The sequence below is a fragment of the Amphiura filiformis genome, chromosome 2, assembly GCF_039555335.1.
Source record: "Amphiura filiformis chromosome 2, Afil_fr2py, whole genome shotgun sequence".
Taxonomy (NCBI): domain Eukaryota; kingdom Metazoa; phylum Echinodermata; class Ophiuroidea; order Amphilepidida; family Amphiuridae; genus Amphiura; species Amphiura filiformis.
Window position 1 is genome coordinate 20,943,428 of NC_092629.1, and position 17,480 is coordinate 20,960,907.

General features: G+C 35.8%; 1 protein-coding gene across 1 annotated transcript; it reads right to left on the reverse strand.

The window, feature by feature from the left end:
• Window positions 1-452: 452 nt before the first annotated feature.
• On the reverse strand, window positions 453-11,381 carry LOC140135601 (extracellular tyrosine-protein kinase PKDCC-like). Its single transcript, XM_072157146.1, has 6 exons — window positions 11,314-11,381; window positions 10,168-10,397; window positions 9,629-9,879; window positions 5,041-5,175; window positions 4,177-4,378; window positions 453-1,191 (listed from the first exon to the last, which is right to left on the reverse strand). Exons 2-6 carry the CDS (start codon window positions 10,334-10,336, stop codon window positions 965-967), a joined length of 984 nt encoding a protein of 327 aa, XP_072013247.1. The 5' UTR covers window positions 10,337-10,397; window positions 11,314-11,381; the 3' UTR covers window positions 453-964.
• Window positions 11,382-17,480: the final 6,099 nt, after the last annotated feature.

Here is a 17,480-nt window from a genome sequence, read left to right on the forward strand (position 1 = left end):
GTGAAAAAGTCAATCCTCCTCGGAGTGACTCTTCGGGTCAATCGAAAAGATTGACATTTCAATCTACCAAGAGAGAAAATCACATATTTTCTGCAAAGAGTGAAATTTCAATCTTTTTAGAGTGAAATTTTCAATCTTTTCACAGAGTGTTCCCTCAGCACAATATCTCTCGATTGAAGTGTGTTTAAATTTAATAAACATAAATAAACTTCAATCGAGAGAGATTGTGCTGAGGGAACACTCAGTGAAAAGATTGAAAAGCCCACTCTAAAATGAATGAAATTTCGCTCCTTGCAGAGTGATAATCTTACTCGTAAGGAGAAAAATATGTGATTTTCACTCTTGGTAGATTGAAATGTCAATCTTTTGATTGACCGAAGAGCCACTCGAGGAGGATTGATTTTCACTCTTTAGAATTTAGAGAGTAGGGTTGCTTTAAAATAAAATTGCTAATTTGCACGAAAGACTAAAGCATGTGTAGGTATGTCAAATCATATTACAAGAGTTTCTGTTTTTCTTTTTTCAGACATAATTTCTCATTTATAAATGCGCTCTTGTAATAAACCTACTTTATAATGTATCCGCCCATGACACCATTTTACTGAAATTCCGAATCTTTATTGTTCAATGAATTATTCAACATTTTTGATCTTGTAGCATCATACACAAGAGCAAAGTTCACGTCGAATTTGAAAAGCGATTTGATTCACTTGAAAGGCGCTGTATTTTATTTATTATTTATAGCGCTATCATCATTGAGCTGCTCATAAACAGGAAAATCAGCATATTGGCGAAATGAGATTGAGATTGAGAGGAAAACTAAAAAGGGTAAAAAAATCAGTAGTACCAACATGACGTTTCCGTGTCAATAAGGAGTTGAAATTCTCAATTTCGAGTTCGATGAATTTTACTCAGGGTGATCATTATATTTGGTACTAGTGAATGATTGAAATCGTCATATTTGTCATAAACCCTCATCGTTAGCGTGTCTATCATTCATTTCAGTAAGCATTATTTTCACATCTTTGGCGTTGATTTCTAACTTGTACAGTTTTGCAAATATGTCATCAAGTTCCGTTTGATATTCTTCGGGAGTTTCTTTCAGCAAAGGTTTTAAGAATTCTTTAGTAGTTCTTAGTAAATTAAATTTGGCGTTGAATCCGTCACATCTTGAATGTGTACATAGTACTTCTGTAAGAAAACAATGAGAACAAGGACGGATTCAGTAATAGAATAACAGAGAAAATATAATAAGGTGAACATTATACAAAGTCATCGCTTTATCAGATTCATTCGGGGTGTGTGTATCTGTCTAATAATGTTTGATACACAAAAATGGTAACTAAAAAAGGCGCCACAGATTCAGAGCGGAGTCAGCATCCGGTTTGGCCAATGCGCCAATGGCACCAGTTCAGCTTAAGGAATGGGATATTAACGTTTAGCGACTGTTTTCACGTATTTTTTGTGGGAGCTGAGAGTACACCAGACCTATCGAATTGCGTTCTGAATACGAGGAATGTCCTTCTGATATCAAATAATTTTGATTTTTTTAAATTTGCGATATAATACAAATTTTATGACAAATTATTAAAATTTGATATTTTTAAATTTTTTGATATTTAACAGTGCTCGAAGTAAACTTTATAAATCTAATGATATGTACTAAAAGTGTATGTAGCTGGGATGAAAAGCCGACGATCAATTGACAGTTTTGACCTTTTATATTATTGATATACATTTTTTCCCAAAGACCTATTTTTTTGGTGTTTTGGGGAAAAAATTCCATATCTTCAATACGAGAGGTCAAAATTTTCAGTTGATCGTCGGCTTTTCTTCCCAGTTACATACACTTAAAGTATTATCATTAGATTTATAAAGTTTACTTCGAGGACTGTTAAATATCAAAAATATCATTTTCTAATCATTTGCCATAAAATGCGTATTATATCGCGAATTTCAAAATATCATAATTATTTGATATCAGAAGGACATTCTTCGTATTCAGAATGCCATTCGATATGCCTGATGTGCTCTCATGTCCCACAAAAAAATTCTGTCCAAACGACCATACCCCATCCCTTAAATCGACACTGAAATAGCAAATTCCTATACTTGTTATTCATACTTTGAAAAATATGTTCTAACCGGGATCTTCATGATCCCTTGCCCCTTCCACAAATTTACTCCAAAAAAGTTAAGATATTTATACCACCAGAAACATCATAATTATGTGCGTAAGCTTTCATTTCATTCGGGCTGTAGAAAGCAGGAACATACAATGCATTAGCCTGTAATAAACACAACGCAAAAAACTCCGCGCTTACATAACCCGTCATAAATCTAAACCTGCTAATGTTATGATAATTATATGCACACGGTCGTGTGCAACATCTTGTTAGCGCCAATTTAACAGAGGCCCTGCATGCTTTTATCGATTGGCTCCAGCGAAAGGATATGAACCGGTGTCCTTCACCGTAATCATGGCGCAGTGCAGTCCATTTAATCAAATGTTGTTATCAACCTATTTGATCGTAGTGCATTTGTTATGCGTGTGAGACGAACTGTCGCGGTAGATTGCAATCATGCTTTTGTTGAATGCAGTTGAGTAGTCTGCCATATTTACGGTATAATACGTCATATAATAATAATAATAATAAAATAATAATAATAATAATAATAATAATAATAATAATAATAATAATAATAATAAAAAATAAAAATAAAAAAAAAAAAAAATAATAATAATAAAAATAATAATAATAATAATAATAATAATAATAATAATAATAATAAAACAGCATTTATCCACGCTTTCTGAATACTCAGATTCCTCAAAGCGCGCCACGGGTCGATATGCTGCCAAGCCCCAAAGGGCAGCGCAAGTTGACCTCAATGCTGAGTGTGACAGACAACAGGCCCGGGCTGATCCCCTGCTCTTTACGAAAAAGGCCTGCAACTTGTACATGTCCAGATATTGCTCTTCTGGTACATGGGACCACCATGTTACGTGACTCTCCGAACCACGGCATGCTATGCACCCACTGTGGTGTCTGCACGTTTAGGGCCACAATGAGTGGGATAGAGGATAATGATCTTACAACCTTCCTATAGCTATATATAGCACACCAAACTTCATGACCACCCTCTACCTCTAGGCTAATACTGTAGCCTTCTACAGGGTGGACTAAGGATGACCACCATTTCCCTTCTCCTAAGGGGGTACCCAGTGCTTGCCCAGGGCACTGCCACCAAGTCTATGGAAAGGGGAGGGGTGACTCACTGTCCCTCCATGGGCTGCCTTAAAAAGGGTCCCATGCCGTACGCACAACCTCTATACCAAAAGTATCAAATTTCAAATTAAATGTCCGAATCAACGGACATTCTTTCGTAGATATATGAAGAGCTTATATCTAAACCGTGTTTAAGTCCACAACCACATGTTTCTCATTTACTTGTGTGATACAATCACAACTACCTTGACAAGTTTGACATTAGCAACAATGAGTTGTACCACCAACAAGCCATTTACCATAATAACAATGCTGCATTATGCAGAATATTGTTCTCCTCATTTGGGAACCAAAGGCCGCACACAGTATTGTTACTGTGCATCCATCCACTGGTTGCTTTGTAATGGTGCATCCAACTGAAATTATAATACCTATAGCATCACAACCCATTGCAATATCGGTCAGGTAAATCAGAAACATGTGTTTGTGGACTTAACACGGTTTGGAAATAAGCTCTTCATAATTGAGCCATACCTTAAAATGAGCATGATAAAAGCACAAAATATCCCTTTAAGATTATAATCAACCATCCAATTATTCATAGGTGTGCAGTCAGTCTACTCTGAAGTACAAAGTACAGACGCGGACGCACACATTGTGCCGACTTTGAAGGCACGCATACCCGCAGCAGAGACGCAGCACTGCGCACTGTTTGAGTGGGTAGAGCGCGTTGTCACTTTGTACATCAGAGTGGACAAACTGTCGTTTGGTGTTTCAGAACTTTTAAATTTCTAAAAGTCAATACTGAATAGATATTATTGTTTGCGCCAAAACCATTGTTGCATGACACTAAATTGCAACAACCTTTGTGGTTTTTGACTCTCTCCGAAGAAAAAAATGGGGTTTCTTTCTAGAACATGTAATAATAATCTGTTATACCACTTACTTATTCTATTACTTTTAGGAATGATACAATCTTCCTGTGTTTCACATTGTGGTTCGTCAGCTGACAAGTCATCTAGATCACTATACTTGATCTTATCATCACTAGTCAAGATAAACTGACTGTGTTTATAGTCCCATATGGCCAGAGATCCGAGAGGAGAATTCTCCAAGTAGTCCAGTAAATCAGCTAATGCTATGCTAGCCTGAAATTTAAAAAAACCCATAAAACACTATAGACCACTTGACATTTGACGTCATTGTCCCGCAGAATGCGAGCGACGGCAATTTCCATTGTTCTTTGCCCTGCAGTGTGCGTACGCATCGTAGTTTCGTCAGGGAACGTGCATTTTAAATCGCCCACCACATTTTATGCAGTACAAGAAAGCCATTGAACAGTGTAGCGGTACGTTCAAGAATATCGATAGACCAGTCCCTCGCCTTTGTTGATAAACAATGATGTCAAGTTGTCTATAAAGAGTTTCTAAGAGATTCTACTGTGTGAAAACAGATAAAATACAGTTGAGTAGTTGTCAAAAGTCAAATACTTTTTCAGATCAAATTCTAACTAAATTCATTGGTTCCTGGTCGGGTTGCACAAGACGGTTGCACGGTGACTTTCAGACGCGTATTAACCAACTGGATGTAATTACTGTTGTAATAATTGCTTTGATGGTGGAACTGGATGCTGGGGTAGGAGTGGGCCAAGCCCGTAATCATGGTAATCATGGTAATGGTATTTTAAGTTGTGTGACAGACAACAGGCCCGAACTGATTCCCTGCTCTTTACGAAATTGTCTGCAACTTTTACATGCCCAGATATCTGGTACACGGGATGTATTTATGTAAAGATACACTTAACATTTACCTGTAGTTTATGTTGCCAGCTTATGTCAGAAATTCGATGTAACGAAGCCTTGGATCCAAACTCAACTACAGAAATTACACCATGGTCTCTCTCACGGGAATATAACGGGTCGCTTTGTATACAATAACCGATTAACTGCAGAAAGACAAAACACCATCGGTAATTAAAAAAACCCTTTGAACATTTAACCAAAAATACGTCACTTCGATGGGCAAATCGTTATGATTGAAGACCGAATTAAAAAGACTAGTTTCCGTCTGACGTCAGGGCAACGGCGCGGTGTGATTGGTTACTGATCTGCGCAGTACGGCATTTTTGGTCTGGTTGACAGGACGTCAGACGCAAACTAGTCTTTGAATTCGGCCTTCAATTATAGGTCTTTACTCGAAGTGTGTATCGAGTGCAAAGGAATTGCCGAAAAGGTGAATTTGCCGTTTCGGTAAATCCCATGAGCATTTATGGGTAGACCAGTGATGTCATCACGCCGATGAGCACATCGTTACTATGCACTTTCAAGTCTATGAAATACCCACTAACGATGTTCGCTAAATGATTTGCACATCGGCGTGACGTCAAATGACGACATCTCAGCTAAAATTCGATCAAATGACTTGACATTTTGGCGGCTCCTTAAAACCCTGCTTATACTTGTATTAAATATTAACTATTTAGACTAAACAATTACGGCAGTATATCCAGTATACGATAAAATACCGTAAACGTTCGTCCAATGGCGCTATGGGCTCCCTTGAAATAACTGGAATTTTAGACACAAACTAAAAGTGCCCTCCCATAAAAATCCCACAAGCAAATAAGAGCACATTCTTGTTGGGATTTTGAGAGGAGGGAGCTCTCTATTTTTACATGATTTTTACCCCCAAGGCATAGGAGCCCAGGGCGCCATTAGGCGACAGTTTACGGTATTGGACATGCCTATCCTCTATCACATGATAGATGAGAGTAACTTTCTTGTCGGTGTTTATGAAAATAATTATACCTTTTGAGGGAAATATTAGCATACACAATATTTTACCGCCTTTGGAAAATAGCACACCCTTGTTAAAATAATCAGCACGTCCACAACGACATAGATGATCTGGTCTGATAGATGACACCTGAAATCATGCGACTGTCCAATCCGATTTTTTAGATTATATGCTAGACCACTCCTACTATTAATTACCACGTTGTATCAGATTTTGAGAATATACAGCCACTGATTAGGGACGCACCATTAGATTCTCAGGGTGGGGTAGGAAGTTTTCAAAAAAAAAACTTCACCCACTACATGAGGAAAAAAAAAACTTTCCCCACCAACACTAAAAAAAAAAAAAAAAAACCTTCCCCACCTAACTGTGTATAATGCATGAAATTTAAAAAAAAACTTCAGCGCCTTCGGCGGCAAAAAAATTTCTTCCCCGACCCTAACTTCCTACCCCCCTGAGTATCAAATGGTGCGTCCCTTAACTAATTAATCTTAATCACAAAAATTACAGTTTTCATAGACGTCATAAATATAAATATGAAACACCCAATTTAATGCAAGCGCTAAAAGTGAGCAGACCGAAATACAAAAGGACAAGTTTGCGACAATAGTTATTCAAATATAGAAAGTTACGAGCCAGGTATGCATGTACCAACTTGATGCAAGACAAGACAAAGACAAAATTAGTCTAGATAAAAACTAATGCAGTATGTAAACCATGGAGGTGTTCACTGCAACTGCACCAGTAAATATCCAACACCACAGGGATGGTAGACAAAAGTTTACAAAATCACAACCGCTGTATTAAATTACAACCGTTGGTTGTAATTTTGTTTACTTTTTTTTACGATCCATGTGGTTTTGGATTTTTACTAATGTAGTGTCTGTGTACACCTCCATGGTTTACATACTGCATTAGTTTTATGGTTTTATCTAATTTTGTTTTTGTCTTGGTATGCCTAGCCTAGCTGGCTCGAATCTTTCTATTTTTATAATTCTCTCATATCATCCTTTGATCCTTGGTGTTTGTGTATTTCGTCCATTGGAGACATCATTAGGCCTACCTACTTTGTAGCCCGGGGGGTCACTCCCATCGTGGGTAGGCACGATACGCGCGTAACGCGTTTAGGGTGTCAAAAACATGAAATATTGGGAGAAAGGGTAGCAAAATTGCAATTGCTAATGCGCGGAAATGAAATTTAGGGTATGAAATTTGAGGCAAGGAATAAAATCCCTGTTTAGGGTGTGAAAACACCTGTTTAGGGTATCGTTTTAGCCATGGGTTAAATCCTTGTTTAGGGTGCATTTCAAAAGTTGATTATCGCGGATGGTGTACAGGCCACAATGGGAGTGACCCCCCGGGCTTTGTAGTCAAATATAGTTTTAAGTTCCATTTAGCCATATCAAAGATTGAAAATATCCTTCCGACATCTCTACCAACTTTATCAGATATATTACAATCTCAAAATAGAATCGTCTCAATTAACTTAATTAAGTGAGATTTGCAGAATTAACAACGCCCAAACGAGACAAAAGTCCATTTTGTCCAAACAAAGTCTAAACAAAAGTCCACATACTGCCAGCACCGATATAAATTCTGAACACACCTTAATTAACATGCATTTGACGGTGTGCAAAGTTTCGATCTAGAGTATATATACAGCCTGTCTCTGAAAAATTGTGCAAGTGAAAAGCGCCCTCTTTGGCAACTAGAAAATACCGCTGTGACATGATGCTTACATCAGCGTCACGGGCGTAGTTTTAGCTCTCATACGCCGTTTGTTCTGTTCATTTTGCTTGTTTTAATCTCGAGATATGTTTAGTTAACAACGAAAGGGTAAAATCACAATTGTGCCACTTTTACTAGGGAAGAGGGCTGTACATGTAAAGCAATGATAGCATCAAGTTTATCGAGAGTTCCTTCGTGATGTCAAAAGAATGCATCAAACAACAATACAAGACTGTTTTTACTATTTTATCATGATACAGATATAATGATTCTATTTTTCCAACTTAAAACAGATTAAAATATAAATAAATATTTCACATTCTGCTGTAAAATTAGGCCTAAATACTAGTATACATATGCATGTCAATGATTTTACCATGGTAAATACTGTTCTCGTTGTCACTCAAGACATGTCAAAAGACAAACAAATATTGCACACTTATGGGTTAATATTGTTATATTACTTGTTGGGATAGAAATTAGACAAAACAATGCACGCGCACTGATGTTAATGAGTCTAATGCACGAGCCCCGATGCGGGTGTGCATTAGACGCATCAACATCAGCTATCATTGAATTACATGTACAGCCCTCTTCCCTAGTAAAAGTGGCACAATTGTTTTTTACCCTTTCGCTGTTAACTAAACCTATCTCGATATTAAAACAAGCAAATTGAACAGAACAAACGGTATTTGAGAGCTAAGACTGCGCCCTTGACGTTGATGTAAGCATCGCGTAACAACGGTATTCTGTAATTGCCAAAGAGGGTGCTTTTCACTTGCACACTTTTTTTTGAGACAGGCTGTACTTTGTCCAATCCAGAGATTAGCACCATTAAAATCTGACAGATCACCTTTAACAGACGTGTTATCCATTTCAGCTGCTTCGTATCAGACAGTGTTAACAAATTAATTAATTAATTTTTCTTAATGGTAATGACCTCGTATGATATAGGAAAGCTAGACATACCGGTAGTTAATAAATTGATTATAAACTTGGACAATTGGTTTTGGGTCTTTTACTAATGAACTTGAAGGTTCACTTTCCTTATTTAAACTTTTATTCCCAGTTGCAGGACTTATTTTTCTCGTTAATTTTCATTCACTATTTTGACCAATCTTTTTAATCGTTAACTCGTACAATGACCAATGGCATTTCACCAATGAGGTAGCCCGCTTTTCCAAACACAACAAAAAGGGCGCAATCTCATTGGCCCGGCTCATTGGCTAGAAACCAATCGCTCGTATGCAATGACCAATGTCTGAATGTTTACATCCGTAAAACCTGTTGTGGTTGTATCATTGTAGACAAGTTGTATGTCTTCAACAAGTTAACACCGCTTAAAAGACACTGTAAAAATAACTGATAACACTTAATAAACACTTATTTTTTTTATATTTTACACGTTTATAGAATGATTTGTGACAAAAATATAAACATTCCAACACGTTTATATCACCGATATAAACATGTTAAAGTGTTACTTATCCATTAATAAATCCTTCTATAAACGTGTTATAGTGTTAATCGTATGCAAATTGGGGATCTTGAAGGAAGAAGTTTTGTTTGTTTGTTTGTGTATATGTTTGTTAGTTAATGGTTGGTCTGAAAGGGACACACGCTTGGGTTCATGGAAAATACCGTCGTTGGGCAGGAAAAACTTCCTATGTACTTGTGGCCCTTACATGTTTAAGACAAAACTGCCGATAGGTTACAAAGGAGGTTTTACTTTAAACATGTTCAGGGGTCAATGACACATACATTGACATAGGAGGTTTTTCCCGCCCAACGACGACATGGTTCAGACCTATGCAGAACGAAATAATGAGAACATCATTATTTTTCCTGACATGTCAATACCAGGGGATACTAACCTTAGCTATGTTGGGATGTTCAAGCTGCTGAAACAACGCTATTTCCTTCATCATCTTATAGTTCGCATACACATAACACTCTTCTCGATCGCGAAACATTTTCCTCCTCAAACATGCCTTTATATCGGGTACTTTAGGGGACACCATCTTGACAGCTATACGCATATTCCTGTAGACGCTGACGTAGACGTCCTTGGTGGTTCCTCTCCCGACGCGACGGACAAGTTGTAAACTAGCTATTTCCTCACAACCTAGTCGGGGATTAAAGTCAGGAGGCACATCAGGTAGTAACATTACATCCGGTAAATCCCTAACAATATCCAGCTCATGTGGTGTGGGAATGAGTTTACTGGAGCGAGATTTAAGTAGGGAAGCGTCTTTTAAAGCAATTTTTAAAGAGTCCACAATTGCACCACCACCTGCAATGTTAACAACACCACCACCATTATCAACTGCGGTATTTCTAGTAAGTTTTCTTCCCAATGTTTTATCAAGATTTGTGATATTTTTGTTTATGAGATGGTCATGTTGTTGCCTACCGTACGGTGCATCACGTAATGGTATACCACGAAATGTCCAATTAACGGGTTCGTCGCTAAATTCCCCACGAAGAATCATAGAGAGTACACCAATGACTGTAATAAAACCGATGACAAACCATAGGATGGCAATACGCGAACGGAAACAATTCCGTGATCTTCGTGGCATTTGAGTCGACTCAGTGTGGCCGTATAACGTTTGTGTGAGTACGGTTATATCAATGGGTCACCTATTAAAAAAGAAAAAAATAGGCATCAGACTTAACATACCTAATAAATAAACCATAACAACAACAACAACAACAACAACAACAACAACAACAACAACAACAACAACAACAAACAAACAACAATACAAGAAGATGCGCGTTGCGATTTCGAAGCAGATCGAAGCCACCACAACCCGTATCCGCAAACCTATTCAAAACAATGATAAACCTGGTTTATTTGAGTCATTCCTGCAGCAGGTTGTATAATGAGTAGGTCTATTCAAAATAGAAATGGCGATATGAGCTTGAATTTAAGACATGCGCGTACATATTGGGGACACGCATTATTGCTACACTGCAAAAAAAAAAGCATTTGGAAATTAAACACTTTTCTAAACACAATTTTCCCTTCACTTTGTAAACCCGTTTATCAGCTATAACATCATGTGTCAAATTTCTGAAACATCGGTCTGTAATGGTGTTCAATTTCTAAACATCTAACACTGGATGTATCAATTTTGAAAGAGTAACCGGAAGTGTGGCCTCATAAATAATAATAAAATCAAAATAATATATAGAATATAGGCTGTCATTTCGCGGATGGGCCTGTAATACCCCTCCCGTCTATTTGAAGTTAACTTAAGAGTGTTATTGAAGGCATGAGGAGAGCTATCCTCGCACATTTTTGCAATCATTTTAATTAAAACTTTTCTGCAAGTGTGGCATGTTGTTAATACGTAACCCCCTTATAAATTTCGGTATTCTCTTCAAAAGAAAATGACAATCCATATGTGCGAATGTATATATGTTTAATACCAATGCTAACATTAGGCCTACATCCCGAGAATTTGGTTATATCCCATAATTTTGTCATCGCGTCATCATTTCTGCATACTACTTCAGAGTAAACAAAATATGAAACATACTATTCACTTACCTATAAAACGTAAATTCACATTATCGTCTCGTGTCTGGTATTTCAAAATATCACGGTATTCCACACCTGTCAATTTCAGAAATGTAGAAAAATATAATGAAATCCGATTAACACTCTAACAACATAAGTACGAATGTAATCTTAATATCTAACTATAAGAAATAATAGTAATAATAATAATTTATCAGACTGATAAATCCGTAGCAAGGTCTCATCTCAGCAAGCAAAATATCTCATCAACATCATGTACGCCTTCTGTATGAACTCTTGGAATTACAGCGAGTTAATGAGGCTTAAAAATCAAGCACGTTGATGCGATCCGGTGAATATTCTACATTGTTTTAATACCTGTCTGTCTACTATTCATGTAGACATACATGACATAAACCGTGTTAACCCTGGTTATTGTATTACGCTATATGCTAACTCGGGTGTTAGTATTATGCTAACCATTGTTGCTGGTGATGGTATTACGCAACACGCTAACCATACTAACCCGTAACCCGGGTGATTGGACGGTAACCATGCTAACCCGGGTCATGGTATTAACCATGCGTCCTAACCCGTTGGTTAAAATAATTCAGATCATGATTAAAACTGGTATTTTGACTTACCGTTTATAACATGAACATGATGAAGCTGAAAACCCCTTATATTTTCCATATTTGTTAGCTCGTGATACTTGGTAGGCTACTTTAATTATTTGCCAATATTTAAAATTATTCAAAATATCCGACCTTTGCGTGTACATTCATTAATCAGATCATCATGACACTCTATATTCATACACACTGCATAATATTGACCTACTTCAACAAAAGTCATATTCCTATATGAATCCAATGTCAATGCATATTGACACTATTTACCGTGTGACTATTTAATGCCGTCAATCGTCTTGATATTATTCAGATCTATTTACACCATGACACTGTTTGCATCATTTTCCTGGTCATATTAACGATGAAATGTTTCACGAAAAAGTATACTCAGTACTATATAGGATCAGAGTCAGTATTGGGATATCCCATTTAAACTCCATATTGGGATATTCCATTTAAAAGACATGTGAATTTCAAATGAGTTTACTAAATGGGGATAGATGCGGGGATAGATGACTACTTTTAAAATCTACACCCCCTGTGTGGGAGATTAATGACATGTCTTCTATACGGGGTGTATGGATTTTATATGGAATAGCCTAAAATGCAACCAAAGCAGGAACCAAATTCATTTGAATATTCTTTTGAAATTGTAGGTAATATGATTGTTGGCATTCAGAGTTCAAGGTAATTAATTGAAATCTTTTGAACTTTGATACAAAACAAATATTGTATGTTCGCCGGTGCATATAGTTACGGGTCACTATTCTTATTATCACAACATAAAAAAGAATTAAAACTGCGATAAATTTGATAATAATAAACACTAAATAAAAATCCCTTTAAAAGGGAAGGCCAGCCTCAATGCAGAAGAGGTCTTGTAAATAGTTTGGGTCACCGTGAAAGGCATTTTTTAGGATCACGCTTACATCCATGTTACATAAGTACATGACAGTCCACCAAACCATGAATGGTGAGAACATGCACACTGAAACAGCAAAAAACATTAACTCCTATAACTCCTGTCAACTCTTTAATTCATTACTCCAAATTGTTCTGTATTTTTGTCTTTACTGCTTTTTACCCATGCTTATTATTAAAATCAAGAACTACACTGCAGTTGTTAGTTAATTCGCTATACATGTAAACTCAACTTACATGCACATTTTATTTTAAAATGATTTTATATTATTTCGCAATGTATAGTTTACTATAAAGTAGATAGTGGCACGCACATGATAAAGGACTGATCATTCACTACAATCTCCACTTTTAAACTGTATTTTTTGAATGTGTTGATTGTTAGTCCGAAACTCCTGCAAAGCTATGGACATGGCATCTTACCTACTCCATTCTGTAATAGTCTGCATTGTGTGTTTTCTCAGTCTTCAATCATTTTGTTGAATGTAATTTTATGAATCAAATAAAAAAGATAGAAAGTGGCCTCACTTTAGTTATGTGTCATGTTATAGTATTTATAATTTATAAAGTAAGACAATAATTTATTTATTTTCTATAAGTGCATGTCAAAATATGGGATATATTGTTCAATATTATAGCTAGCCCCTACTTTATTTTCCATCGGATTTTTCCCGTTGAAAAGACAAATCTGATGTTAAAGATAACAATAATATCATCAATAACATTTTGAGTCATTTTTATCCATAAAACGATACAGGATAGGATAGATAATTACTTTGACTTCAATGTGGTCCATATAATGAAGATTTTGACTCTACAACATTATTAGATCTGTTATCAACATATCAATTATGCACTCACAGGCAACCAAACATCATGCTATGCTCAGTAGTCCACTGATATGACCTCGTCCAGTGATCATTCCCCGCTAATTACTAATTGTTGACCATGTCATTCTTTTGATATGCTGATTGCTGAACAAGTTTATGTTTATATGTGTAGGCCTAACATATGATAACTTTTTAAGTCATAATTAATTCAAACATAACTTTGGCAATACTCAATCGTTTTCGTTCGTTGAAACGGCAAAACATACTTTCTTTTCCTTGCAAATCGAATTAGCAGACAGCAAAAATATTTCCACCACAAGAAGTAAAAAAATAATTCATACCAATAGAAGAAGGCTATAATCTTAGCTAATCTTTAGTGTACACAAATCCCATCTAAGAATTAGATACCAGCCCTATGGGCTGGCGAAAAGACAGTACACTTTTATAACGATTTACTAATAATTTTCTGAACAGAAACTTGTCAAATTTGACCAAAACTATTCAGATGGGGACATAACATAATTCTCTTCAACATGTTCAAAATGATTCGGGTATTCTCATCAAAACCACAAGCTCTTCAGATTTGATAAGTTGCCTTTCCATTTAAAATGGTGATGTTGTTAGTTATTTTAGAATGAATGGAATTTTTGTCAAAAATTAATTGAAGTACATTACCATGTCAAAAATGACTGCCTCGTTTCAATACCATTAATTTGTTTTTATAAACACATCAATATAACATGTATACCCGGTGTAAGGTGTGAGAACGTTACAAATCGTTGCTTGATTAAAATCCTTCTCAGCAGGTGCAGCGGTTTATAGGGAATCACCCCTAGAGCCGAAAATCTGACTTAAACTGGTGGTATCGATATGGAAAACAATATCATGTTGATATTCATGATACGTGATGTGATCATGTGATTAAGGTCATTGTCGACTTATGAAGGGGAATATTTTGTTCTTACAACAATTTCCTTATCAATTCTTTCTTTCTTTCTTTCTTTAGTTAGTTTTCTTTCTTTCTTTAGTTAGTTAGTTTTCTTTCTTTCTTTCTTTCGTTCTTTCTTTCTTTCTTTCTTTCTTTCTTTCTTTCTTTCTTTCTTTCTTTCTTTCTTTCTTTCTTTCTTTCTTTCTTTCTTTCTTTCTTTCTTTCTTTAGTTAGTTTTCTTTCTTTCTTTCTTTCTTTCTTTCTTTCTTTCTTTCTTTCTTTCTTTCTTTCTTAGTTTTTCTTTCTTTCTTTTGTTCTTTCTTTCTTTCTATTTTGTTCTTGTTTTTCATCATCAGAATAGAATATGACTGTCTTGTTCAAAAGAATTAAAATATGTTCATTTAGATTTTTCTTTCTGTTTTTTTTCCTTTATCCTTATTCATTAATAGGCTGAGGCGCCCAAATTTGGACATTTAATTATTTAATTGATTTTTTACACGGATAAGTCGGGTGAAAGACGAAGAAAGTAAATATCCAAAGATAACACTAAATAGGGCGCCTTCGCCTAATGTTCTTTATAGCATCCCATCTGTCTGTCCTGATTATTGTATAACTATTAAACCAATCAACAAAATGAAGTTGAAATAGCCCAACATGATAAACAGCTGAACGGGAAATTATTGTGATTTTCATTTTACCTGTCTCTTCTAAGTTCTAGAAAAAAGTAATGATAGTAGCACTATTTTCTTCCGTTCGCTTTTAGAAATCTACAAAGGAGTTTATTCTAACAGGGTAAATTCGGTCATCCTAAAGCCGGGCGTGTTATTAACTCATCTGTCTGCAGTAAACTGTACTCCGCGCGTGTCACCTGCTGCATGCTAAAGCCTGCCGTATATTTTGATAGTCATTATTTTGTTTGAAATTGAAACAAAGAAAATCTCATCTTTTGTCGTTGCTATTCTTGTTCTATACTATACTGTTTTCGATATACTAGTATCTTATTCACTTTACATATACCAATGGTACTGTAAGGACTACAGATTGTCTAAAAAGATCGGAGCACTCGGATGAAAAGCCGTGAAACAATAGGGTATTTTTAAAACTCCAGTAAAAGGGTATTTCGTGATCCACAGCCGCATCCCCACTTTTCTAAAAAAAGTTGAGATTTGTATACTACTGGCTACATAAAGTTTATGTAGGCCTACAAAACAAATTCTTGCAGATTAATTCGTTTAATTCTAGGAACGTAATTCAACACAGTAGCCTATGGAGCAGTACGCATACTCGCAAACGCAAAATCAACTGAAATTGTGGGACTAAGCTTTTTCGTGGATATCTACTGAAAATGTCATAAAAAGAGGATGCTATGATCACGATGCAGGTTTAAAGATTATACTTCAGCAAACAAAGGGGTCAATAATCATTGGGACTGTGCATTTTCAGAAATGCCTTAATTAAAATTGCTGCATGTATTTTTCTAGAATATTAGTCTAGAAATTTAAATATAAGCACACTTTTGATGTATTAAAATATTTTGGCTTAAATCTTCTGATGTCGATTTTTGACCAATTTGATAAAAAGTTATGGATGAAGCTCTATCATAATAATTTAAATTTTTGTTCTATGCCACCGAAAATAAAATTTATATTAAAGCTTGGTTATTCCTGTTTGAAATAAATTTTTAAAATACCTTGATTTGATTTGATTTGTTCGGGTTTTGACAATCCTGGATAACCCAAGAAAGCCTCTTTTGAAGCTTATTTCCATTGGGGTCCATTTGAACACCGGGACGGGTTGGGAACAGTCAGGGGTTTACACCCTACTCTTTTCGAAACTGGCTGTGAGATACATGTACAGGTACGGCTCTCTGTACACGGGACCGACGGCTTAACGTCCCCTCCGAAGGACGGAGTACTTTCATGATTCATTTACCCAATTCTAAATGAACCATGGGGAGAGCGGAAGTCTGAATTTAATCTACAAAATTGCCAATTAATTTCAGACTTTTTTTCCAAGTCAATATCCCAGCAAATCGCCACTGCCGGGAATCGAACCCGGGACCTCATGCACTAAAGGCAAGTACCCTAACCATTGCGCCACGCTCTCCCTTAAGTAAGTTTCATAACCATTTTTCTAAAATAATTCATCATCCCAGTGTTACAGCCTGTATTATAGTCATTATTCTGTTTTGAATGAAAACATATTAACAAAGAATACATCTTTTATCGTTTCTATTTTTGACGTTTTATAGTGATTATACTGCACTGTTTTCAATAGACCTCGTTCATTTTACTGGTATGCAAATCCGCATTTATAATTTCATACATGCATACAAACAACGTTACCAGATGCATGTATATCACATTCAAATTATTTTGCTAATGTAAGCTTCAAATAAATTTAATATCAAAACATTTTAGAAGTAGAGGCGACTCCACCATGTCCAAGCACACTTAGGCATGCAAAGTCAATTTTAGGGGTTTTCACAATTTGCTAATGAATAACTTACTTCAATTTGCGAAACGTTTTTAGAAAAGCGAGGAAGGTTTTTTTTTTCTCCATTCACTTGACAGTTCTTCACCCGTTTTTGGTGCTTTTGAAATATCTGCCTTCCCCCGATTCATATTGGAGAGAAATCTGTTAATTTTAAAGAGAAATATGTTATTCCCCCAGCTCCGAATAGTCATACTTGTCAAGTTTGAATAGATTATATTCCTTTGTAAGGAGTTAACTTTAAGAGTAAAGTACATGTATTCTATGTAAATGATTAATAGCACTCTCATGTTTTTTATCAAATTATTTTTAAGTCATTATTGTCATTGATGGATTGACAATTATATTTCTATTCAACATGTATAATTATGTGAGGAAAAATAAATATGAAAT